The following is a 27385-nucleotide window of genomic DNA, read 5'->3' on the forward strand; positions in this document are numbered from 1 at the left end:
ACTTAATTTCATTGAACTGAACATTGTTGGTAAGCTACAGAATTCAACATTTTATTGAGAACATGAATATATGCAGAAAACATTGATAGATGCAGAAATTTATAGCTACAAGAAATTGAGGTGCATTTTTAGTTTACTTTAAGTAATTTTGATTTGATTAAATGGTGGTTTGATCTAGAAGTTAAATCAAAATCTCATGGCTAACTTTCAAAATCTGATATTAAGTTCAGAAAATCAAAATTTAAAACAAGATAGTATTATGAAATGCTGCCCCAAAACATCTTGAGAAATAGAACCATAAAACGTTTATGCACAGAGGGAGACCACTTGGCCCAGCCTTTCTGCACTAGTCAGAAATTAGCCACCCAGCCTAATCCCACTTTCCACCATTTGGTCTGTAACTCTGCAGGTTGCATCACCTCTGGTGCATAACCGAACATCTTTTAAATGAAACAAGGGTTATTGCCCCTATTTGTCTTTCAGCCAGTGAGTTCCAGACCCCCACGACCATCTGGCTGCAAGTCTTTTCCTCATCTCCCCTCTAATCCTTTTACCAATCACTTAAGTCTATGCCCCCTAACCACTGAGCTCGTTGCTAAGGTAAATTAATTCATTCCCACCCACTCTACTCAAGCCCATCACAATTTTGTCCACTTCAGTCACATTTCTCCCTCAACCTCCAATGTTCCAAGGAGAACAACAACAACAATCTATCCAATCTTTCTTCATAGCTGCAATTTTCCAGTCCTGGCACCATTCTTGTAAATCTCCTCTATACCCTCTCTAATGCAATTATATTATTTCTGTAATGAGGTGAGCTGAATTGTGCCTAACTAATGTTTTAGAATTCCAGTGCACCCTCCCTGCCCTTATATTCTATCCCTCAGGTATAACTTAAGAGATTCCAAATGCTTTCTCAACCACCTTATTGAACTGTGCTGCTACATTCAATGATCTGTGGATATTCACTCAAAAGTCTCTCACTTCCTCTACACCTCTCAGATTCCTCCCATTTGTTATGTATTTCCAAGCCTGTTTTGACCTCCTCAAATGCACCCTCTCACATTTCTCGGGGTCAAATACCATTTCCCACTTTTCTGCCTACCTAACTAGTCCATTGTTATCTTCCTGGAGTCCACAACTAACCCTCTCGCTATCAACGTGGCCAATTTGTGTCGTCTGCAAACGTTTTGATGACTCCTTTCCATCTACATCCAATTTATTAATATTTATGACAAAAAACAGGGGATCAAGCACTTTGTGGAAGATCACTGCAAAAAGCCAGTCGCACAGACACCCATCAATTACCCTTTGCTTCCTGCCACTGAGCCAATTTTGTATCTACCTTGCTAATTTAGTTTTTGTTAACTAGTCTGCCAAATGGCACATTGTCAAAAGCCGTGTTAAAATCCACATAGGCCACATCAACTATACTATCTTCATCAATCCTCCTTGTTACTTCCTCAAAAAAATCCAATCAAATTAGTCAGACATGAAAATCTGTGCCTAAATAATGGTTTATCCTGTCCCTCAAAATAGATTTCAATAATTTACCCACCACTGAGGTCAACTGACTGGCCTGTAATAATTTAGTCTCTCACTTCTCTTTTAAACAAAAGTACAATGTTAGCAGACCTTGAATCCTCCAGCACCACACTTGCATCCAGTGAGGATTGGAAAATGATGGTCAGACCCGCCGCTATTCCCTCCTCGGCCTCTCTTAACAGCCTGGGGTACATTTCGTTCAGCCCTGTTATCTACTTTCAAGGAGGCAAAGCCTCTTAATACTTTCCCTCTTGCTATGTTTACCACATCCAATACTTCACTTTCCTCCTTGACTATAATGTATGTACTGTCCCAAAGCACAAAATATTCATTGAGAATTATACTCGCATCCTCTGCTTCCACAACAGCTAATTTTACATTTTTGGTTTTCTGTGTACCTCACTCTTAATATATTTTGCTTGCCAACATACTTTCATACCTTCTCTGCTTTCCTAATTTCCTTTCAGACTACACCTTGCCACTTTTTGCACACCCCTTGACTCTCTACGTATTGAGTTATTGTTCTGAAGTAAGTTTTCCTTTTCTGCCTCATCTTACCCTGTAACTCCTCTCAATATCCAAAGGGCTCTAGATTTGGCCATCCCTCAACAGCTCTGTTCCCTTCATTCCTCTCACTCTAAAAATATCTTCTGTAATATACTGGTAGTTAAATTCCCTACAATTGCTGTCCTACGGTTTTTGCAATTCAAGAGATTTGTTCACATATTTTCTCTTTAATCTGCAGTTGACTGGGGGTCTTTAATGCACCCTTTTTTGTCCTAAAATCAATCCATATGGTCTTAATTGATGATTCTTCCAACATCATCCCTCTTCACTCTGCTCTCTAACCAAAATTGCCACGCTCCCCGCCTTTTAATTCTCCTCTATCTCATCTGAAAATAGTAGCCCTAATAGAAGTTATGTCCTAAAAGGACTAATTGAAGACATTTAATTTATTGTATTAATACCCTGGATCCTTTTCGTGGTATCTAAAGTAACCTTGTAGAAATTGTTGGCACACATCCACCAGTTAGATCATTTATTATTTGTGGAAACCTCTGCTAAAATTAAACTGCATACGATTAAATATAAACACCAAATAGAGTACTTAAAATATTAAACTGTAGAAGATGATTTAATGAATACAATAGGCTGTTGAAATGAAAGAAAATCACTTAATCCTGTTTGCTTGTAATGGTCTCCAAACCTTCTGGATCAAATAAATAATTTGCGATGGGAATAATTTTGACATTTCCTTTTCATCTAATCATCAGATCTACCAAGAATCTTCCAACTACTTTCATGAGTGTTTATAACTTAATCATACAAATTCCAAAACTCACCTCCTACCAAAAATACTCTAAACTGCCTATCTGCTGAGTTAACTGCAATTGTGGAAATTTGAGAATAAAGTTAATTTTTGAATTTTGCCCATTATCATTTGAGGGACGACATTAAGTATTAAGAGCCATGCTACTAATACAATAAATGCTAATACCTTCAATCAACCCCTTTTTGGATTTTTGCTCCTTGGATCTAGACTGAAATAGCTTTAAACTTAATTCACTCACAAGGCCTTAACAGCCATTAGAATAAATTCTGGATTTAACATCAAATCCCCAAACCGTGGCTGATCACTCACCTCTCGAGCCTTAAAGGGGTTTGGGGTCAATTCAACTACATTGATTACTACTCCATCTTAATTCAGGGATTGAAATGAGGACCCTCTTGATTCATAGACTCAATAGCACATAAATGCAGGTGTATTTATTCAAATTCACAGGGATCATAAAAAGGGGAAAACTTTTAAATCCATGGAAGCAATTTATATATTTGCACCCGCGATTTTTTTTTAAACATAGGCTCTTATAATTACATTGTTATACAGTTGTGCATTACACTAATTTAAAGAGATTCAGCTATCTTTTGTTGTATATCTCAAAGGTAATGATAAATTGCAACATCCTCTTGAAAATGGATGGAGCATAGAATATGAAACAATACGTGAAAGGGAAAGCCTGAAACAACAAAAATGGGCATATTTTCATAATGTAAAGAGCACTCTGTATGGAAACTTCCCAATCTCTGTATATTTTATTGACTGATATTATTTAATAATGTTTAAGAAAATTGGCTAAGAACTTTAACGAAAAGACCAGTTTATATTAATTTATACAAATAATTTTCAGTGGACCTCCTACATTCTTACTGTATAGTTATGTTTCAATATTTATTACTTTCATCAGGTAACATCCATACTGTCACAATGAGTCAGACACTACATTCACTCTTCATCACAAGTAAGTTCTTATAGTTTTACTCAGCTGTGATTGCTAAAGTTTGACTATTCTCATTGTTGGAATTATGATACAAATAATAACAATTCAATAAACTACCAGCAAACTAGTACCAGTTTCATGGTTATCCAATTAACTAAAGATATCATCAGACATATATTAACTTAGGTTGTGAAATTATTACTTATGGATAATGTGAATGGTTTAAAAGTAATCACAAGTTTAGTTCAAATGTTTGCTATAACCAATATATTTTTGAGTTAATACACATTGTATTATAACGATCTAGTTAACTTCATCAAGCAGTAGTATATCACGAGCTACAGGTCTACTACCAAATTTACCAGAATATTGTCAGTTCCACAGATACAAAAAACCTGAGTATAAAAATTTTAGGCATGGATAGAGCTTTCCATTATGCTTTCAAATCAAGATAAACAACTGTAGCCAGTTTTGTTGAACAAAATCCTAGTCTATCAAGAATGACAACTTATTCACAAACCAAATCACAGAGTAGGTTTTTTGACTTATGAGCTAATCATCAAAAGTTGTTGAAATCTCAGGACTTTAAAGGAAAGGTCCAGAGGTTTTAACAACGGATGATTACCTGTTCTATACTCACCAAAGATATAAGTCACCTGGTCTACATCGGCAAAGGATGTAAATACTGACTAGTAGATGGCAAATAAATTAAACGTCTTATACACCTGATTCATTTTTCAAAGTACGCATTGCTGGGTTGAGGATGAAAAGATCATAATTCAGTACAACAGAAATTTAAAAGCTATTAATGTAATTTAGTACATCAGCTTTACAAAAGGGAAAGTTTTTGCCAGTTACCAATATTAATGGTGTCAGTCATTCACAACATTTGCAGATTCTGTAGAGATAGAACCCTTATTTTGTTCTGGCGTTTCCGTAAAAACTGATTCAAAGGCTGCCTCTTGTTCTTCCAGTGATTCCATGCCATTAGTTCCACTTGTATTTGCTGAACCTTTATGTGGCTGTTTCTCTGCCATGCGCTCCAGGTCTGCTTGCCTTCTGCCCCGTCTTTTACCTAAAATTTTGACATAATTAGCTGGCACTAATCCTGTTGTTTGACCATCCAAACTGGCCAGCAACCACCCACGTACTTTGGGTTGTTGTTCTGAAAAGAGAAGGAAAATAATTAAGTATGTTTTACATCAGTACCAAATGCAATTTTTAGGACTGGGTCTTACATTAATCAAGTGTTTGATTAATTCCTTCCTAAATGTTGAAAAGCCTACTCAAACTTCAATTAATGTGAAAAGTTTTCAGTGTTTTCTGCATTTAGACAAAAAGGGGTAAATGTGATAAATTGGTCTCTTTATTTAAGAGAAGATATAAACGTGTTAAAAGCTGATTACATGGTCGATATCTAGGAACAGAGAATTACCTTGTGAGGAAAGGCTGGACAAACTGGGCCTATATCCACTGGAGTTCAGAAGAACAAGAGTGATCTTATTGAAACATGCAAGATTTGAGGGACTTAATAGACTGGATGCTGAAAGGATGGTGAGTCTTTGGAACCCTTTTAACTGGAAAGTAGTGGAGTTGGGATCTTGAATATTTTTAAGGTCCAGAGGTAGATAAATTCTTGACTGCAAGTAAGTCGAAGTTACTAGGGTAGGGAATGTGGATTCACAGCCACAGTCAGATCAGCCATGATCTCACTGAATGGTGAAGGAGAGTCAAGGGGCAGAATGGCCTACTGCTGTTCCTAATTCACATGTTAGTATGTGACTCATGTTCAACTGGGTTTTAACAATTTAAGAAGAAACCAATTAAGATTGCTGTACAACATGTTTAAACCTTCCAATATCTTCATTTGTTTAATAAAAGTACAGATGATTATAATATGTAATACCACATCAGAACCATTTATGCATACAATTTACCCTTTCTTTCAACCTACTTCAAATGTTATTCAGCAGCACAGCCAGTTATTTGTCCACCTTGCTCTTTTTTCTATTTTATTTGTCTGGCTTTAATCCTGAAGATTGATGTCTCTTGGTCAAAAAATTTATTCTACATTTCTAAAAGATGTTCTGCCTACCACATGAATGAGTAGTGTGGTCTATGAATTTTGGTGCCTGTGTGATGCCTGGTATGAAGGCTGTTATGTCCCTGTGGATCATATCAAACAACATTTTCCTTCTGCTTTTCATAGTAGGCAGACATACTCAATTGGTCGTTGCTTGAAAAGCTCAGAACGTAAAGTTTAATGTTAGATGTAATTCTGCAATTGGACAACACTTACTGAACAATTCTGAATAGGCTAAGACTTAATTAAGATTATGAGTTAGGCTTGCAATGTGGCTCACTTACATTTGCTAGAACCTACATATAATCAAACACAGGGACCTGTCCTGTGCAGTCAAAAAGAACACGTCCAGGCATTTTTAAAAAATAAACAAAAGTAATGAGGGGCATTAGTTCCTTGGTGCATTCTCCATGACAATGCTTTAACCAGACTCGATTTGCTAACCAGTCAGCACCCTTTTCTTATGCAGTATAAACTGTTTCTCCCTTTAATATTTGGCATTCTTGAACTTGCCCGAGTTGATGAACTCACCTTTTGGAGCCAAGTTCAGCAGGTCACCTGAATGAATTGTGAGCTCTTCTTCTGAGCCAGCGGCGAAATCATATTCTGCCCTCGCTACAACATGATCATCTTCTCCATTTGCCCAATTTGTTGATTCTTATTTGAAAATAGAGGAAATACACATTGACATGAGCGAATTAATGCGTACAATAACAATCCATGAAAACAAGAACAAACAGTAGAAATATTCTGTAATGCAGTATGTGACCACCATTGATAGTAGTTTAAACATATAAAAATTACAGTGAATCTTTAATAATGGGGCCTTCATTGTCACATAACTGTGCAGCAGCGATCGCATTTCATGACAGTATAGGTACCCCTTTTGTTGGGCTGTTATTTCTATTATAAGAATGTAAGAAATAGGAGCAGGAGTAGTCTGCACATCGCCTTGAGCCTGTTTCAACATTCAATGTGATCACAGCTGATCTTCAGTCTCAATTCCACTTACCTGCCAGCTCTCCATGTCCCTCGACTTCCAGAGAGACCAATACCGTGCCTCCATGTTGTAGATTAGATTCCTCAGTCAGGAGAAACAACCTCTCAGTGTGTAACCTGTCTAGCCCATATGTTATATATCGCAATAAAATCACCTCGCATTCTTCTAAAGAGAATTGGCTTGATTTCACTTAAGTCTCTCATCATTGTGCCACCCTCTCATTCCAGGAATCAATCTAATGAACCTTTGTTGTATTGGCTCCAATGAAATATTACACAGCTATTAATTTAAACACCTTCCAAGCATTCCAGTTTAATGAGACAAACAAGAACAGAAGTGGATTCTTAATTAATCCAACAATTTCTCTCTTTATTTAAAACTTTAGGTGCCAATTCAAATAGTTGCAACTCTTTTACTGAACTTTAATTATTTAACTGTAAATGTATATTACTGGGTTTAGGAAAACCTTGACAGAGAAATATCCTTGATGTAGAATCTATTTTCATAGTCTTCTGAGGAAAATTCCTTCAAGGCACACTTCTACAATGGTTAATCTTTATAGAGTTGTCACTGGCAAACAAAGGACTGCACATGTTTTTTATCTACAAATTCTTCTCCTGCTTCCAGAAGATTCTCTGTCATCCAGCCAACTGTGTAAGAAACTGATCACTTGGCTGTTTATTACTTGTGAACGATGCAATTATGCCTAATTCAGATTGCATGTCCCTTACATAACAGCAATAAAACCAGATGCCACCATGTCTATTCAAAAGTAAACAACTTCCCTTATTTAGTTAACACAGGAAGCTTCAGGTCAGTTCTCAGACTAGAATCCTAATTCAGTAACTTTATGACCTGCATCTAGTTTTACTGTGTGCAGTTTTGGGCGCCGTACTTACACAAGGATATTTTGGCCTTGGAGGGAGTGCAGAGGAGGTTTACTAGGCTGATGCCGGAGTTGAGGGGGTTGAGCTATGAGGAGAGGCTGAATAAACTAGGCTTGTACTCGTTAGAGTTTAGAAGAATGAGGGGAGATCTCATTGAGACGTATAAGATGATGAATGGGATGGATAGGATAGAGGTGGAGAGACTCTTCCCACTCAGAAAGGACAGTAGGACTAGGGGGCACAGCCTCAAGATAAAGGGGGGGCGGTTTAGAACGGAGTTGAGGAAGAACTTCTTCACTCAAAGGGTGGTGAATCTCTGGAATTCTCTGCCTGTTGAAGTGGTGGAGGCTACCTCGCTAAATATTTTTAAGAAGAGGGTTGATGGGTTTTTGATAAGAGGGGATTAAGGGTTATGGGGAGAGGGCGGGAATGTGGAACTGAGCCACGACAGATCAGCCATGATCTTATTGAATGGCGGGGCAGGCTCGAAGGGCCAGATGGCCTACTCCTGCTCCTATTTCTTATGTTCTTGACCAAAAATCTCAGCATGATTAATTCTCAGCCAGGATGGGCATTTTAAAGCCGATATTGCCATTATTGTTGGAGTGATTCTTTCTCTGTCAACAGCAAGTAATGCTTTTCTTACATATGGAGAACAAGACTGCATCCAAATGTGGCACCACTAAAGCCCTATAGCACTGTGCTCCAATCCCCTTACAATAAAAGGCCAATATATCATTTACCTTCCTAATTGCTTCTTGTGCCTGCATTCTAACTGTGTTTTCCTGGCACAAGTACACACTCAACATTTAGAGGCTTCACCCCTTATTAAAATTCTGCTTTTCTATTCTTACTACTGAAATGAATAATCTCACATTTCTCCACATTATAGTCCATCTGCCATTTTGTTGCCCATTCAACCAGTCTACATCTCTTTACTGTCGCTTTGCATCCTCCTCATGGCTTAATTCCTTTGTATAATCAGTAAACTTAGATACATTACCCTTTGTCTCTTTGTAAATAATGGAGACCTCAACACTGATACAAATGCAGTCCACGATTATAGCCTGGCAACTTGAAAATGCGATGTTTATCCGTAATCTGCTACCTGTCAATTAACCAATGTTACCTGTTAATTAACCAATCCTTCACTCATGCTAGTACATTACCCCCAACTCCTTACCTTGCATATTAATATTTTGTGTGGCTCCTTATCAGCTGCCTTTTGAAAACCCAGTTAGAACATAGAACATAGAACACTACAGCACAAACAGGCCCTTCGGCCCATGAGTTGCGCCGATCACATCAACACCTACCAATCTATAGACCTATCTATAACCCCAATCCCATAAAACCCCATATACTCATCCAGAAGTCTTTTAAAAGACCCCAGCGAGTTCGCCTCCACCACCACTGACGGCAGCCGATTCCATTCACTCACCACCCTCTGAGTGAAAAACTTACCCCTAACATCACTTCTGTACTTTCCTCCCCGCACCTTAAACCTGTGTCCTCTCGTAGCGACCATTTCAACCCGGGGAAATAGCCTCTGAGAATCCACCCTATCTATTCCTCTCAACATTTTATAAACTTCTATCAGGTCGCCTCTCAACCTTCGTCTCTCCAGGGAAAAGAGACCCAGCTCCCTCAACCTAACTTCATAAGGCATGCCTCCCAGTCCAGGCAACATCCTTGTAAATCTCCTCTGTACCCTTTCAATAGCTTCTACGTCTTTCCTATAGTGAGGCGACCAGAACTGCGCACAGTACTCTAAATGAGGCCTGACAAGGGTCTTATAAAGTTATACCACATCTACTGGTTACTCTTCTGTCGACCTTACTAGTTGTACCCTCAAATACAAATTTCATCAAACACAATTTCCTTTCCATAAAACCATGCTGACTTTGTCTATACTATAATTTTCTAAGTGCATTGTTAAGACTTTCTTAATAACAAATTTCAGTGTTTGCATGACAACCAAAGTCAGGCTAACTGAGCTGTCATTCTGTTTTCTCTTTCCTTCCTTTCTTGAATAGTGGTGTTATTTTTGTTAACTTCCAAAGTGCTGGGGCTTTTCTAGAATCTAGGGCATCCACTATATCTGAAATTATTTATTTTTGAATCCAAGGATGAAGACCATTAAGTCCCAGGGATTGTTGGCTTTTAGTTACTTAGATTTCTCCAATATTTTTTCTCTGCTGATATTAGTTACTGTAAGTTCCTCATTCTTATTAGCTTATTGTTACCCACTATTTCTGGTATGTAATTTGTATCTTTCACAGCGAAGACAGACAAAATACTTGTCCAACATCTCTGCCATTTCCTCATTCCGCTCTCTGGCTTGAAGAGATCCAAGTTTACTTTAGCTAGCTTTTTATATACTGTTTTCTCCTAAATCTATTCCTCATTATTTTAAGGATAATGGGTGATGTCAAGTTTTTCCTTAAAACAAACTGTTTGAAATCAAACACTTTTTTAAAAAATGTTTTCTGCAAAAATTGTGAAGAATTCAATTTCTACAAGTATTTAAATGTCTATGTAAAGTAATTTCTTGGCTAGACATTGCCATAAGTATAATCCACACATATAATCTAACTGTCCTGGTTGTTATGCAAAATCAGAAAAGGAAAGTGTTAAGACAGATGAAATTTTATTCAAAGATTGTACCATTAAACCCACATGCAGTCCACTATGATCTTTTCCTAGGGCTGGAGTCACTTCCAGTTCATGGAATCATAGAATCCCTACAGGGCAGAAGGAGACCATTCGGCCCATTGTGCCTGCACCGACAACAATCCCATTCAAACCCATCAACATAACCCCACATATGAACCCTGCTAATCTCATGGCCAATCAATCTAATCTGCACATTTTTTGGAGTGTGGGAGGAAACCAGAACACCCAGAGGAAACCCATGCAGGGGGAGAATATGCAGACAGTGACCCAAGACTGGAACTGAACTCGGGTCCCTGGCGCCATGAGGCAGCAGTGCTAATCACTGTGCCATCCCAGGTCCACTATAGGAACTTGCATTGCATGTTCTAGCCTTCCACCTCATTTTGCCAGTCACAGATCTTAGCTCTTCATCAACATTTAGCCAATGTTTGAATTTGCCAGTGGCTTTTCCTGCTCTCCATACAATAGTTGCATCCTTTCATTCACTGGCCCCATCTGTATGTGTATTATCCCAGTGCTGACTTTCCATTGTCGTCTTTTGGGATAAACAGCTGTACTTGTACATTGGTATCACTTTACCTATCACCACCCAGTCCCTTATCTGCTGTGTTTTGCTCTTCATAACTGTCAAACATATGAGTATGTGAAGTGCAGGATGCTTGATCACCTTCTGCTATTAGATTCAGTAAGTTTATAATCAATCCCAATCAAACTAGGTGAATGCATCCTAGTAGTTTGACAACAATGTTGCAGAATTACGGACGTCCCATGACACCCTTTTACTTTACCCAGACCTTTCCAACCCTCTCTTTTAGAGTACACTAAATCTCCAGGACTAAAGTTCATCTCTGATGGTTTTGTGCAATACTGTATGGTTCACTGAATTTTCTTCAAAACTTCTTGCTTGCTAAATATCCTTCTCCATGCCTGTAGGGCATTCAAGTGCGTATAAAAGGTCAAACTAATTATAGCACCTTCAAAGGCTGAGGGATGATCACACGCCACTGAAGGCATTTCTGGATTTCTCCCAAAGACCAACTGATACAGACTACAGATTCTAACCATTTGAAGTGAATTTTTCACACGGACTGCCCATGCTAAGGCAGATGTTAGCTTATAACTTGGTTGTTCAGCATCCCATTAATCACTGTGTGATTTATTTCACTGCAGAGGTTACAGTATTCATCACATTGTTCATACTTCTGCACATCTCTAAATTTGCCATTGGGAAACAATCTCCCTCACCCCACCCAACCAAACCCCCCCTCCTCACCCTGCCATTTATTCTGATTCTCTGCTTGCATAAGTTAAAAGGCATACCCATTAGTTTCAATATTTGATCTAATTAAAATATCTTAATCAAATCCACAATTGTTATATAAACCTCTTTATGTTCTCTCCTCAGTCTACGACTCTTCAAAGTAATGAGCTTTCTTCAAGCCCCTCCTTGTAACTAACAGACCTAAGCATTGTTATCTTTATTGTCGTCCTCTTTACCCTATCTAAAATGTCACTATTCACCAAAAGTACACTGAATTATGTTTTCAATCATTTATGCAAAGTCAATTTTGAAATGTTTTGGATTATATAAGAACATTGGTTGCTTATGAACTTCAGTTAATTTGCAGAGTATTGTAAACCCACCTGTTTCAAATCCAATTCATCAATCTCCAGTCTGATCTGGAAACAACTAGAATTGATATTACTAAAGTGTTCTGCTGCTTTCATAACCAGTACACAACATTCCCTCATTGACATCACAACCAAATAACCAAAATACACCTTAGAAGTGTGAAAAGTCAAATTTGAATACATAGAATTTCATATTACATCTATTGTGTTCATCTGTTCCATTTAAAAAGCATTATAGCCTAGAATAGTAACAATTACTAATAAATATCATTGATTGTATTTACTGTTTGCCCTCATTCGTAATAATTTATATACTTTTTTTAATCAGAGATTTTCTCACCTGGTTCTTCAGAAGTAGCTGAACTTAATAATTTCCATATGAGGTACGGACCTCCAAGAACAACTGCGAAGAACAAAAAGATAGGCCAGGATTTGCCTGACCCAGGTAGTTTGTCTTCAATGCCAGCTGGAACCACAGCACCTGCACTATCAGCCCATAAATCGTCAACCTCAGAGTTGTTCCGCAGGCCCAGTAATCTCAGTAACTTCCTATACATATACTTCAAAGTTCTGATCAATGCAAATGCTGAGAGAACTTTGGTAAAATGCACTCGAAGTCTGGAAAAGTGATTAGCAACATCCAAGACGGCTCTAAAACTGTTGTATACTGCTGAAAAAGTAGCTTCTAGCATCATACTGACAGAAGCAAATGCATGAACAATACTTTCAATGGATTGAAATGCTCCTCTACTGCTTTCTTCAGCCTGGCGTACAAACCTACTGGGGGGAACATCATCAGTTCGAAATCTGTTGTAGCCAAGGCCTCCATATCCATAACTATAAGGGCTATAGCTTCCATATAAAGAGCTTCCATATGGTGAATATGCCGGAGAGAAAGTATTATAAGCAGATCTGTAAGTGCTGAAATTGCCAATTCCAGTCTGTTGTGCTGGTCTTGGGGGAAGAGGTGGTGGAACTCTTGTAAGAACCGGCTGTCCTTGTCTCACTGATAGGCCAGATAACAGTTCAGCAGATCTGAAATACAAAAAATGCAGAAGTAATTTTAAAATATAAAACTAGTTTGCTCTGCTAAGAGAAGGCATCATTACACACTTATCTTAAAGGAAAATTTGTTAAAAAACGTTTGGCAAACGTGTTTGGAGAGAGAGTCTCATGTGTTTTCCATAATTACATTATTCAAGCCTTGTAATGCATACTTTGGAATTTGCACTACAGCATTTACTTCTAAATGATGAAAAAAGCTTTGCCAAAGAATGTGCTTTTCATGAAGATAGTGACAATTATGGTTCCTGCATGAGTGCTAATGTTATTGCCAGAACAATATTATCAAAAAACTTTAAAATCCTTTAATCTGAGTTTTGTTCACAAGTGGATCAGTTAAGACAAAATCTGAGTAATTAAATCTTAAAGGCTTCCAGTCACTTTTTGTAACATGAGCCATAATGCAAGTACTTAATTACTTACCATGTGATTTTGTTGTTACAGAGAATTCTGAAGTGAGAAATAATTCTAGGGTTACGAATGCTTTGTTTGATTATCTCCTTGGCAGTGATTGATCTTTTGCTGGTAAGGCGGCCTGGCATCATACAGTCTACAAGCAACATGTTAGAAGAGTCTGCATAAGAAATTTGGGTATTAGGCAATTTAGCCCCTCAAGACTGTTCTGTCATTCAATACTATCATGGTTGATCCAATCTTGGTCTTAACTCCACTTTCTTGTCTGTTCCCATAACTCTCCACTTCCCTGTGGATCAATGCTTTTGTTCGATGACCCAATCTCCACTGCTCGCTGGAAAAAATTCACAACTCAGAGAAGAAATTTCTCCTCATTTCCAGCATAAATGTGGACACATTATTTATACCCTTATTTTGAAAGTGTGTCCCCTAGATCTAGATTCTCCCATGAGGGGAAAGATTCTCTCAGTATCTATCCAGTCAAGCCTCCTCAGAATTTGATAAGTTTCAACAAGATCTCTTCTCATTCATCTGAACTCACTCAGGAATTAGGCTAGTGAGTCTTCTCTAAACTACCTCCAATACAATTATACCCATTCTAAAATAAGGAGGCACAAACTGTATGCAGGTTCTTGGTGTGATTTCACCAATGCCTTGTACGGTTTGATACAAATACAAAGTTTATTAGATTGTTATGTTTGAAGACTTACATTTTGTCTTGACAAGTCTCATAGGGAGTTTTAGGAATGTCAGGTTTTGAAAATGGTTTTACTGAATGAACAAACAGGAGGATATACTTTTACTAGCAAGGGAAGATTGGCAGCATCTTTCGTGTCCACAGAGTTGGTTTTGCCATCTGAAGTAGGGTTGTGGATGCACTGCCAGAACATCAAGCCTTCTCACCCAACCCCCTCACCAATTTGTATAAATGAAAGGCTCATGACACTTGATTTATTGTCACATGAATTAGTATACAGTGAGAAGTATTGTTTTTCATGTGCTATACAGACAAAACATACTATAAAGAAGGAAAGAAGGAATGCTACAGCATAGCTGTAATTTATATGCCACCATTATTAGCACTTATTCCCTGACTCTTGACTTCAATGAAAATGTTATTGGAAAGTTCTGACTGATGAAGTCCTCATTACCACCCCACAAGAAAATATCATCCTTTTGGGAGACTTTAATACCAAGGTTGTCTGTGACTTCAATGTCTGAAGTGCACCATTGGGAAAAATTGAGTGGAAAAAGCCAATACAAATGGCCCTCATCAAGAAGAAGAAAGAGGCACATGATGTGCATAGGCAGTTGGGATCAAGTAAATCTCTTTAAGAGTATAGGGGGTGTAGGAGTTAAAAGAGAAATCAGGAGGGCAAAAAAGGGGACACAAAATTGTTTTGGCAGATAAGGCAAAGGAGAATCCAAAGAGCTTCTACAAAGGGCAAAAGAGTAACAAGAGAGAATAGGGCTTTTTAAGGAGCAACAAGGTAATCTATGTGCGGATCCACAAGAGATGGGTGAGATCCTAAATGAATATTGCTCATCAGTATTCACTGTTGAGAAAAGCATGGATGTTAGGGAACTTGGGAAAATAAATAGTGATGTCTTGTGGAGTGTACATATTACAGAGAAGGAGGTGCTGGAAGTTTTAAAGCACATCAAGGTAGATAAATCTGCAGGACCTGATGAAGTATATCCCAGCCTGTTGTGGGAGGCTAGGGAAGAAATTGCAGGTGCCCTAGCTGACATATTTGAATCATCGATAGTCACAGGTGAGGTGCTTGAAGATTGGAGAGTGGCAAACATTGTGCCTTTGTTTAAAAAGGGCTGCAGGGAAAAGCGTGAGAACTACAGACCAGTGAGCCTCACATCTGTGGTGGGTAAACTGTTGCAAGGTATTTTGAGAGACAGGATCTACAGGCATTTAGAGATGCAAGGACTGATTAGGGACAGTCAGCATGGCTTTGTGAGTGAAAAATCATGTCTCACAAATTTAGCTGAGTTTTTTGAAGGGGTAACCAAGAAGGTAGATGAGGGCAGTGCAGGTGATGTTGTCTACATGGATGTTAGCAAGACCTTTGACAAGGTACTGCATGGTAGGTTGCTGCATAAAGTTAAATCTCACGGGATCCAGGATGAGGTATCTAAATGGATACAGAATTGGCTTCTTGACAGAAGCTAGAAGATGGTTGTAGAGAGTTGTTTTTCAAACTGGAGGCTTGTGACCAGTGGTGTGCCTCAGGGATCAGTGCTAGGCCCAATGTTATTTGTCATTTATATTAATGATTTGGATGAGGATACAGGGGGCTTAGTAAGTTTGCAGATGACACCAAGATTGGTGGCATAGTGGACAGTGAAGAAAGTTATCTCCAATTGCAATGGGATCTTGACAATTAGGCCAGTGGGCTGACAAATGGCAGACGGAGTTTAATTTAGACAAATGCAAGGTGATGCATTTTGGTAGACTGAACCAGGGCAGGACTTACTCAGTTAACGGTAGGGCGCTGGGGAGAGTTACAGGATAAAGAGATCTAGGGTACATGTTCATAGCTCCTTGAAAGTGGAGTCACAGATGGACAGAGTGGTGAAGAAGGCACTTGGCATGCTTGGTTTCATCAGTTAGAACACTGAATACAGGAGTTGGGACGTCTTGTTGAAGTTGTACAAAGCACTGGTAAGGCCACACTTGGAATACCGTGTGAAGTTCTGGTCACCCTATTATAGAAAGGATATTATTAAACTAGAAAGAGAGCAGAAAAGATTTACTAGGATGCTACCGGGACTTGATGGACTGAGTTATAAGGAGGGGCTGAATAGACTGGGACTTTTTTCTCTGGAGCATAGGAGGCTGAAGGGTGACCTTATAGAGATCTATACAATGAGGGGCATAGACAAGGTAGATAGTCAATATATGTTCCCAAAGATAGGGGAGTCTAAAACGAGAGGGCACAGGTTGAAGGTGAGAAGGGAGAGATATAAAAGTGTCCAGAGGAGCATTTTTTTCCATAGAGGTACTAGTAGAGACGGGTACAATTTTATCTTTTAAAAAGCATTTAGATGGATATGGGCCAAAGGCGGGCAATTGGGATTAGCTTAGGGGTTTAAAAAAAAAAGGATGGCACAGACAAGTTGGGCCAATGGGCCTGTTTCCATGCTATAAACCTCTATGACTCTATGGCATCTACCTGTTAACAAAGTGTGCTCAGAATGGTCTCATTATAACAAACACCTCTTCTGCCAGAAAGAGGAATGTAAAACAACATGGAGTTATCTTAAGTCAAAGCATTGGCACTTCCTGGATTATGTCATTGCTTGAGTCAACAATCCAAGTCATGTTTGTATTACTTGAACCATACGGGGGCTGGTGTCTGCTGAACAGATACTAGATTTGCCCAATCGGTGATGAACATCCACGTAGCACCAAGACACCAAAAAGCCTAAAAGCCCAAAGATCATCAATATCTCAACCGAAAGCAGTCTAACTAAAGAGAAGGAGTGCTAATGTTATTGCCAGAACAACATTATCAAAAAAACTTAAAAATCTGAATTGGGTTTTATTTACAAGAAGAGAATTCCAAGTGCAGCTCACGACTAATTTAGAAAATCTTCACACAACCAACTAAATTCCACAATAGTGGGATCAAATAAAGTGAGCTGTACTAGGCTAATGCTTGACTATTGGGTTTGAGCGCTGCCATCACCAGGACTGGTTGGTGACCTCTGAGAATAAATATAATCAGTCTTCATTGCCTGGCTGAAGGCCCCATGGTCACAAGTCAAGAAGGCAACATTCAGATGGCTTGAGAGTCACAGCCAAAATCTGGAAGATAAAGGTCACGTGATGGGAAGAGAAAACCCGAGAGATTCAAAAATATGCTGACCGGCATGATGGGCAAAGTATTTCTGAATCCACCAGGGCCAATAGACCAAATGGACAAAATTCTATTTGCTCACAGGATAGTGTTTCTCTTCTTAAAGATGGATAATTCCATCTATCAATGCTGTAAAAGACATTTTGAACAACTCAACTATGAATCCACAGTGGCTGCTGATACTCTCCAGCTATGGCCCAGTACCCTGATGTAGAATCCGTGGCTAAATCATCGGTGGAAGAGCTGCAACAAGCAATCGAACATATGGGAAAAAAAAACTCTTGTTGCCCCAACGATATTCCAGCTGAGGAGTTCAAATGATGGTGGGCTTTTGCTCATGTCAAGACTCCATACACTTCCACCACAGATTTAGGTGACTTCAGGAAAGTGACAATTGTAACTACCTTCGAGAAGGAAGATAAATCATGCTATGGAAACTATCGAGATATTTCCTTCTTGCCCATAACAGGGAAAATCCTGTCATTCTCCTGAATCACTTACTTCCTATGGCTGGTGAAATCCTTCCAGAGACAGTGCGACTTTAGATTTTCCAGAGGAATCTCTGACATGATCTTTGTTGCTGGAAGAATCCAAGGAAAATATTGAGAACATCAGCCTGTTCTTGAATGTGGCCAAAACAGAAGTCATACATCAACTCACACCTGGTCAGCCAAATATTCCACCTCTCATATATGTTGAAGAAGAAACTCTGGAGTACGTTGAGCACTTCTATATATCGGCAGCCATATGTTTCAAAAGGCCACTATTAACATGGAGATCCAACACCAAATCGGCAGACCCAACTCAGCCTCCGAGAGATCATGGTAGTGAATGTTTGACAACAGAGACCTCTGCAAGTCAACAAAAGTCCAAGTGTATAAAGCTGTTGTCACCACACTTCTGTACTCTGTATCAGTGACACAGAAAAGTGCTAAAGAATTCAGCAATGCCTCTGCCGCACTCTCAAAATTCAACAAACAAACACTAGTATCTTTTATAAAATCAGCTTCACAAGCATTCAGCCAAAACTCTTGCAAAAATCAACTTTAATGTACTGAAACCAAAAGGAAAAATTCTGGAAAATCTCAGCAGGTCTGGCAGCATCTGTAAGGAGAAAAAAAGAGCTGTCATTGAATCCAGATGGCTCTTTGTCAAAGCTTTTTCTTTTCTCTCCTTACAGATGCTGCCAGACCTGCTGAAATTTTCCAGCATTTTCCCTTTTGGTTTCGGATTCCAGCACCCGCAGTAATTTGCTTTCAATGGACTGGATACTGTCTGCATGGTTGAAAAGCATCTAACCCACTAAGTCCTGTTTTCTCAATTCTCAATGGCCAGCATTCCAGGGAAGGACAAAGAAATGCTTCAAAGACACTCTAAAGTTCTCCTTGAAAAGTGATAACATTGATATGAATGACTGGGAGGAGCTTTCTATGAATCATTCAAAACGGCAACAACTTGTCCATCAAGCTGCATCACACTGAGTCTCAACATCCTAACAAATCTTTCACTGCCAATTTAACAATCTCAATGGATCTTTAGACCATGGCAGAAACTTGCAAACCTGAGTAGATGTCATCTTAGAATCGGGGGACAGCTGCCATCTATGACTTTTTCCCCAATGTTTTAAGTTCCTCCCTCCCTTTTGACCCTGATTTTTCCCAGTAATACTAGAAAATACTGGATGCTTTTGCATCTTCCACTGTTTAGATACAAAATATTTATTCAAAGTCTCAGCCTTTTCCTTGTTTCCCCAGTCTCATCCTCTACCGTCCTTTTATATATTTGTGAAAGCTCTCATCAGTTTTTGCATTTCTTGCTAGTTACCATCCATCCAATTTTTCACCTACCTCTTCTGAATTTTGCCTCAATTTCTCCTTTAGTTGTTGCCAGGACAAGGCTGTTGGTTCTTTGTTTCTGTTATGATGGCCACGAAGGATTATCAATATTCTTCTGATGGGCTTTGGAGAGTACAAGCCACCTTGCTGAGTGAGTGGAGATTCAGCCAATAGGAAGCAGTCAGAAGGGGGGTTTTAAACATGTTACTCTAGCTGAGCAGTTATTGAAGGTCCTGAGGTGAAGACTACTTGACTGTAAGCTGCAGCCGTGGCGTTTTCCTTTGTGCACAATAAAGGGGGTTCTGATAGGAAACTGGCATTTGGCTGAATCACTAGTTTCCAATGTCCGTACTTGGTTAAATTTTCTAGGTTAATTTTATTTAGCAACCCTTTTGATTCCTGAACTTCAACTTTTGATCTAGCCCACCCATTTGTCTTTCTGTCCACCCAACTCTAGTTAATCGATGAGGACACCTTCCAGGATAGGTCAAGTGAAGCCCATTCCAACAGAACAGCTCCCTCTTTCCAAAGTATGGTGATAGTAACCCATCAATTGAAGCCTATTTCTCCCACATTGATCCTTCAGTCACGCTCTCAACTCTCTGATCTTATCAACCCTATGGCAATTTGCTTATGGTCATGATGTGGATATACCGGCGTTGGACTGGGGTAAACACAGAAAAAAGTCTGACAACACCAGGTTTAAAGTCCAACCGATTTATTTGATAGTAAACTCACAAGCTTTCGGGGTTTGCCCCCTCATTCACCTGACGAAACTATCAAATAAATTGGTTGGACTTAAACCTGGTGTTGTCAGACTTTTTTTTACTGAATTTGTTTGTGGCCCAGGTAGTGATCCAGGGCTTATAGTGTTTGCAGTGGTTTTTAAAAAAAATTTAACCCATAGCTGCTCAGACTATCTCAACAGAACCCCTTTCATTTTCCTAACCATATAATTGGTTCTACATGGATCACAATAACTGGATCTTTCTTTTTTCACTCAAATTCCTTTCCAGCCCTGCAGAGATGTCCTTAACCCTGGCACCAGACAAGCAACATAGCCTTTGGAACTCACATTCACAACTGCAAAGAACAGCATCTCTTCCCCTAACTATACTGTCCCTCTACCATCCTACTTTCCTATTTATTCCCCCAACTTGAATGATCATCATACAACAACACTGAGGACTTACAATTCTCTCTTTGTCTTCCCCTGTAAACATAGTCACTAAATCCAAAGGCTGTCATTACGGTTGAATACCATGCTACCGCATACTGGGTAAACTTCATTCTTGTCTATCTTATCATAGTAAGAAGTCTGACAACACCAAGTTTAATTCCAACTGATTTATTTGATAGTAAACTCACAAGCTTTCGGGGTTTGCCCCTTCATTCACCCGATGAAGGGGCAAACCCTGAAAGCTTGTGAGTTTACTATCAAATAAATTGGTTGGACTTAAACCTGGCATTGTCAGACTTCTTACTATGTTTACCCCAGTCCAACGCCAGCATCTCCACATCATATCTTATCATAGCCAGAGATTTACCTGCAATCATTTCTCTTTCTGCTCCAGGACCATTGCTTTTGCTGTTCCAAGGATTTATCCTTGGCCCTTTCTTATTCTCACTTGTATGTGGATCCTTGGCGATATCATTCAAAACTTAGGAAACTAAAGCTAAAGTAGGCCATTTTTCCTTTGATTCTGCCATGTCATTCAGTATGATCATCCTCATCACCACTTTCCTACAATATCCCCTTATCTTCTGCTAGCACCCAAAAAAACCGATTGAAAGTCTTGAACATTCTGAATACTGATATTCCAGAGCTTTCTGGGGACAGAATTCCAAAGATTCACAGTCACTTGAATGAAGAACATTTCTCCACATCTCACTGTTAAATGGTCGAACCCTTACTGTGAGACTGTGACCCCATATTTTAGATTTCCCCACTAGGGGAAATAGTTTCTCAGCAAATACCTTGTCAAATCCCTTAGAAATTTTATAGGGTTCTTTCCTCCAAACTCCAGGGAATATAGACCTAGTCAATTTAATCTCTCCTCATATGACAATTCCTTCATCTCAGAAAGTGGTCTATTAAATATTAGTCCCACCTCCTCAAGGGCAAGTCCATTCTGCCTTAGACAAGGAGATCAAAACTACACACAGTACTTCAGATATGGCATCACCAATGTCCTGCACAAGTGTTGTTAATCATTTTTACTTTTATGTTCCAATCCCTTTGTAATAACAGCTAACATATTATTTGCCAACTAATTGCATGCTGAACTTGTATATTAACTTTATGATTTGTGTAGGACTTTAAAATTTTCTTTACCAAAGCGAATACACATTTTGTCACATTGTAGTTACAGCATACGTATGCTGACGACTCCCACTTCTGCCTCACCAACATGTCTCTCAAGATCGCCACTGTTTCTAAATTGTCACACACGTTGTCCAATCAATCAATCATGGGAGACAGAAATTTAATCTAAATATTGAGAAGTCTGGCATCCATGGCATGTGATGCATACCATAACTGCTACCAACTTCAGCCCTCTCCCTGACAACTGACTGAACCAGACTGCTCATAATCTTGGTGTCATATTTGACCTCAATATGAGCTTATGACCACATAACTATGCCATCACTTAGGCCACCTATTTCCACCTCTTAATATTGTCTGCCTTCTCCTGTGCCATAGCCTGTCATTGATGCCTTTGTTAACCCTAAACTTGAATATTCCCATGCTCAGCTGGCTGGCCTCCAACTTTCTCCCCTTCATAAATTTGAGATCAACCAAAACTCTGATGCCCACTCTCAAATTCACACCAAACTTCATTCCTCCAACACCACCTCTATGCTATAAGAACTAGGAGCAGGAGTAGGCCATCTTGCTCTGCCATTCAATAAGATCACGGCTGATCTTTTCGTGGACTCAGCACGGTCATCATAACCCTTAATTCCACCTTGTTATCAATTTTTGGCATGTTATTTGTTTCTCCCACTGTGAAGACTGACAAAATATCTGTTCAATGTCTCAGCCATTTCCTCATTTCCCATTATTAAATCTCTCGGCTCTGATGAAGGGTCATCTAGATTTGAAATGTTGGCTCCATTCTCTCCTCACAGTTGCTGTCAGACCTGCTGAGATTTTCCAGCATTTTCTGTTTTTGTGACCTACATGGGTTTTCTGGTTAAGAAATGCCTCAATTTTAATACTCATTTCCTTGTTTTCAAATGAAAACATGGCTCCACCATTCCCTATCCATGTAATGCCCAGTGCTGCTTGTAATAATAAAAACACCAAAGGCACTTCACAGGAAGGTTTGACACTGAGCTACATAAGAAGATATTAAGCCAGACCAAAAGTTGGCCAACGAGGTATGTTCCAAGGTACATTTCAGAGGAAAGAATGTATGGACACCATAGTTAAGAAAGCCCACCAATGCCTCTACTTTCTCAGAAGACTAAGGAACTTTGGCATGTCAGCTACGACTCTCACCAACTTTTACAGACACACCATAGAAAGCATTCTTTCTGGTTGTATCATAGCTTGATATGGCTGCTGCTCTGCCCAAGACTGCAAGGATCTACAAAAAGTCACGAATGTAACCTAATCCATCAGGCAAAGCAGCCGCCCATCCATTGACTCTGTCTACACTTCCCACGGCCTCGGCAAAACATCCAGACATTCTCTCTTCTACCTTTTTCCTTCAGGAAAAAGATACAAAAGTCAGAGGTCATGTACCAACCGACTCAAGAACAGCTTCTTCCCTGCTGCTGTCAGACTTTTGAATGGACTTACCTTGTATTAAGTTGATCTTTCTCTACACTCTAACTAAGACTGTAATACTACATTCTACATTCTCTCATTTCCTTCTCTATGAAAGTATGTTTTGTCTGTATAGCGCACAAGAAACAATACTTTTCACTGTATGTTAATACATGTGACAATAATAAATCAAAAAGACATAGGAAGTTCCATATTTTGGGGTCTGGGTAGTTGAAGTCACAGAATATAGAATCCCTACAGTACAGGAGATCATTTGGCCCACTGAACCTGCGTTCCCAACCAGGCCCTATCCCATAACCCCATTTATTTACCCTGTTTGTCTCCTGACACTAAAGGTCAATTTAACATGGCCAATCAACCTAACTTGCACATCTTTGGACTGGGGGAGGAAACTGGAGCACCCAGAGGAAAGCCATGCAGACATGGGGAGAACGCGTAAACTCCACACAGACAGTGACCAGAGGCCAGAACTGAACCCGGGTTCCTGGCGTTGTGAGGCAGCAGTGGTAACCACCGTGCCACCCATGTCACCTGTGCCATCACAGCCAATGATATAACAATTAAAACCCGGAAACTTCAAAATCATAACTGGCAGAAATCTAAGGAGGTTGTGGGGTGAAAGGAGATTTTAGACAAATAAGAACATAACAAATAGGAGCAGGAGTAGGCCATCTAGCCCTTCGAGCCTGCCCCGCCATTCAATAAAATCATGGCTGATCTGAAGTGGATCAGTTCCACTTTCCCGCTTTCTGCCCATAACCCTTTATTCCCCATCTATCAAAAACCTATCTACCCGTGACTTAAATATATTTAGCGAGGTAGCGTCCACCACTTCAACGGGCAGAGAATTCCAGAGATTCACCACCCTTTGAGTGAAGAAGTTCCTCCTCGACTCCAATCTAAACTGCACCCCCCCCCTTATCCTGAGGCTGTGCCCTCTAGTCCTGCTATCCTTTCTAAGTGGGAAGAATCTCTCTACCTCTACCCTATCCATCCCCTTCATTATCTCATACGTCTCTATAAGATCCCTCCTCATCCTTCTAAACTCCAACGAGTACAGACCTAGTCTATTTAGTCTCTCTTCATAGTCCAACCCCCTCATCTCTGGTATGAGCCTAGTGAACCTCCTCTGCACTCCCTCCAAGGCCAATATATCCTTGTGCAAGCGCAGCGACCAAAACTGCACACAGTACTCTAGCTGCGGCCTCACCAGCATCCTGTACAGTTGCAGCAAGACCTCCCTACTTTTATATTCTATCCCCCTCGCTATAAAGGCCAGCATACCATTCGCCTTCTTGATCACCTGCTGCACCTGCAGACTGGGTTTTTGCGACTCGTGCACAAGGACCCCCAGGTCCCTCTGCACCGTAGCATGCTGCAGCTTTTCGCCTTTTAAATAATAATCCCTCCTACTATTATTTCTGCCAAAGTGGATAACCTCACACTTGCTAACATTATACTGCATCTGCCAGGTCCTCGCCCACTCGCTCAGTCTGTCCAGATCTCTCTGCAGACTTTCCACACCCTCCATGCAACTTGCTTTTCCACTCATCTTCGTGTCATCAGCAAATTTCGTCACCCTACACTCAGCCCCTTCCTCCAGATCATCTATATAAATGGTAAATAGTTGAGGCCCCAGCACCAATCCCTGCAGCACTCCACTAGTCACCATCCGCCAACCAGAATAGCACCCATTGATACCAACTCTCTGCTTCCTATCAGACAGCCAATCCTCTATCCATGCTAAAACCTTACCCCAACTCCATGCACCCTAACCTTCTGTAGCAATCTTTTGTGTGGCACCTTATCAAACACCTTCTGGAAATCTAAAAACACCACATCCACCAGTTCCCCTCTGTCTACCGCACTAGTCACATCCTCAGAAATCCAATAAATTCGTCAAACACGACTTCCCCTTAACGAATCCGTGCTGTGTCTGCTCGATCAAACCATTCTTTTCTAGGTGCCTCGCTATTTCTTCTTTGATGACGGATTCTAGCATTTTTCCAACTACAGATGTTAAACTAACCAGCCTATAATTCCCTGCCTTTTGTCTGCTACCTTTTTTAAACAGCGGCATAACATTAGCCGTTTTCCAATCTTCCAGCACTTCCCCAGCGAATTTTGATAAATAATTACTAAGGCATCCACTATCACCTCTGCCATTTCTTTCAGAACCCTGGGATGCATTCCATCTGGTCCTGGGGACTTGTCCACCTTCAGTCCCATTAGTCTATCAAGCACTACCTCTCTAGTGGCAGTAATTGCATTTAGGCCCTCAACTCCTAGCATCCTTCTATCTTTAATATCCAGCAATCTATTCGTGTCCTCCTCCGTGAAGACTGAGGCAAAAAACTTATTTAAAGCCTCAGCCATTTCCTCATCATCCACTGCTAAATCCCCCCCTCATCCTCCAAGGGTCCAATATTCACTCTAGCCAGCCTCCTCTTCTTTGTATATTTATAAAAACTTTATTTAATGCTAGTTTAGCTTCATAGTCTATCCTTCCTTTCTTTGTCACCTTCTTAGTCAGTCATTCTTTGTTGATTTTTAAATCTTTCCCAATCTTCTAATCGCCCACTATTTTTAGCCACTCTGAACACATCAGCTTTTAATTTAATACTCTCCTTTATTTCCTTTGATAACCACGGCTGGTTATCCCTTCTCCTACAGTCCTTCTTTACCATCGGAATATATTTCTGTTGAGTACCGAAAAAGATCTTAAAAATCCTCCACTGCTCCTCAGCCGTCCTACCAACCAACCAATCTGCGCCCCCAATCTACATTCGCCAATTCCGCTCTCATCCTATCGTACTCCCCTCTGTTCAAACAGAGGACACAGGTTCGGGACCCTACTTTCTCATCCTCCATCTGCATCAAAAATTCAACCATACTATGATCACGCGTCCCAAGAGGATCCCTCACAACACCAGATCTAAGATAGCTCGCTCCCTCGTAGGTTCCGTCACTGTTCAAGGAAACTATCCCGACAGCATTCCAAGAACTCTTCCTCAAGCCCACCACGTCCGACTTGGGTCATCCAATCAATACGCAGATTAAAATCCCCCATAGTTATCGCCTTTCCGTTTCTGCACGCATCAATTATTTGCTTGTTTATAGCCCGCCCCACCTCAAAGTTATTATTTGTCTCCTGAGCTCCTGTAATTCTGGTATTTCGAACATTGCTTCATGACAGCAGCCTGGGCCTAAAAGCTCTGGGATACCTTCCCAACACATCTCTGCCTTTCTACTTTATTTTCTTGCTTTAAGACATTCCTTAAAGCCTTTCCCTTTGTCAAGCTTTTGGTCATTTTCCCTGATGTCACGTTTGTGGCCAGCTGTCAAGTTTGTTTGATGAAGCCTACATTGAAGACAACATTAGGAAAGTAATAGCAATTATTTAATTATCAGTTTAGTTAAAGCCTGAAGCATTCGCTGCGAGTTTTGATTGTATATTGCTCTGCTACAACCTCCGAACATCAGGTGAGGTGACTGCCCCCAAAGCACTTCAGCCTCATTATCGGGACATCTTCTAAGAATCCTACAAATTACATCCACATCAAAAGGATAACCAAGGTTTGTTATTTGTCTCTGTCTGTCTGGGAATCTAGCCACAGCAGAATGTGGACTTGCTGCTGTGAATGTGTCTGGACTGGAACAGGCTTAACTCATGGTTAACACTGGGCCTGACCATCAATCTTTATTGCTTTTACTCTAGACAAGCGCTTGGTGCAGTTTGTACTTTGGAAAAACAAACTACTTGGAATGAAATGTTGGAAACAGCTCGTCAAGCATTTGGAATAATTCATAAAACGGGCTCTGGAAACATTTGCACAACTCGCTCACACTCATTATAAACCACCAATACACAATTTTCAAACTCCAAATGAGCAAGAGCCAAATGTTCTTTTCAAACCTAATCCGGTTCTAGAGATGTTAATATTTCCCAAAAATCCTCTTGCTTTCAGCAGAAAGGCCAGTGAGGCTTCACTCGGAATCGCGGCCGGAAACGGCAGCGTCAATAAGACTAAGTAACACTTACTGGAAAGAGGGAGCACTGATGTTCCCCGGGATCCGTCTTTCCCAGGGTTTAGGAGGCGGCTGTGACCCCATATTCTTCTTCCCAAAAACATTCACCCAGTGAATGACCTCTCGGCAGAGCAACTTCACCCCCTGCTCTAAACAAACCAATAGGAGAGAGAGATACAGCCAAATAGACACATTATCCAATAGGAGTGAGAGACACAGCCAAATAGACACATTATCCAATAGGAGTGAGAGACACATCCAAATAGACACAT

The 27385-nt window shown here is 40.0% G+C and overlaps 1 protein-coding gene across 1 annotated transcript; it reads right to left on the reverse strand.

Annotated features, from left to right (window-relative positions):
• Window positions 1-23: 23 nt before the first annotated feature.
• Window positions 24-27253, reverse strand: pex13 (peroxisomal biogenesis factor 13). Its single transcript, XM_080200384.1, has 4 exons — window positions 27127-27253; window positions 12443-13137; window positions 6439-6564; window positions 24-4989 (listed from the first exon to the last, which is right to left on the reverse strand). The coding sequence occupies exons 1-4, from the start codon at window positions 27195-27197 to the stop codon at window positions 4697-4699; spliced, it is 1185 nt and encodes a 394-aa protein (XP_080056510.1). The 5' UTR covers window positions 27198-27253; the 3' UTR covers window positions 24-4696.
• Between the last annotated feature and the right edge of the window lie 132 nt (window positions 27254-27385).

The sequence above is a fragment of the Carcharhinus amblyrhynchos genome, chromosome 12, assembly GCF_965287045.1.
Source record: "Carcharhinus amblyrhynchos chromosome 12, sCarAmb.v2.hapA, whole genome shotgun sequence".
NCBI classification, from domain to species: Eukaryota; Metazoa; Chordata; class Chondrichthyes; order Carcharhiniformes; family Carcharhinidae; genus Carcharhinus; species Carcharhinus amblyrhynchos.

What these genes read in the sequence shown, in the direction of transcription:
- pex13 (XM_080200384.1), bottom strand. Translation starts at nt 27,197, where the DNA reads ATGGGGTCACAGCCGCCTCCTAAACCCTGGGAAAGACGGATCCCGGGG. An exon ending in ATCAGTGCTCCCTCTTTCCA is followed by an intron (nt 13,138 to 27,126) that starts GTAAGTGTTACT and finishes TTTGTATTTCAG; the next exon opens with ATCTGCTGAACTGTTATCTG. An exon ending in AGCTACTTCTGAAGAACCAG is followed by an intron (nt 6,565 to 12,442) that starts GTGAGAAAATCT and finishes TTTTCAAATAAG; the next exon opens with AATCAACAAATTGGGCAAAT.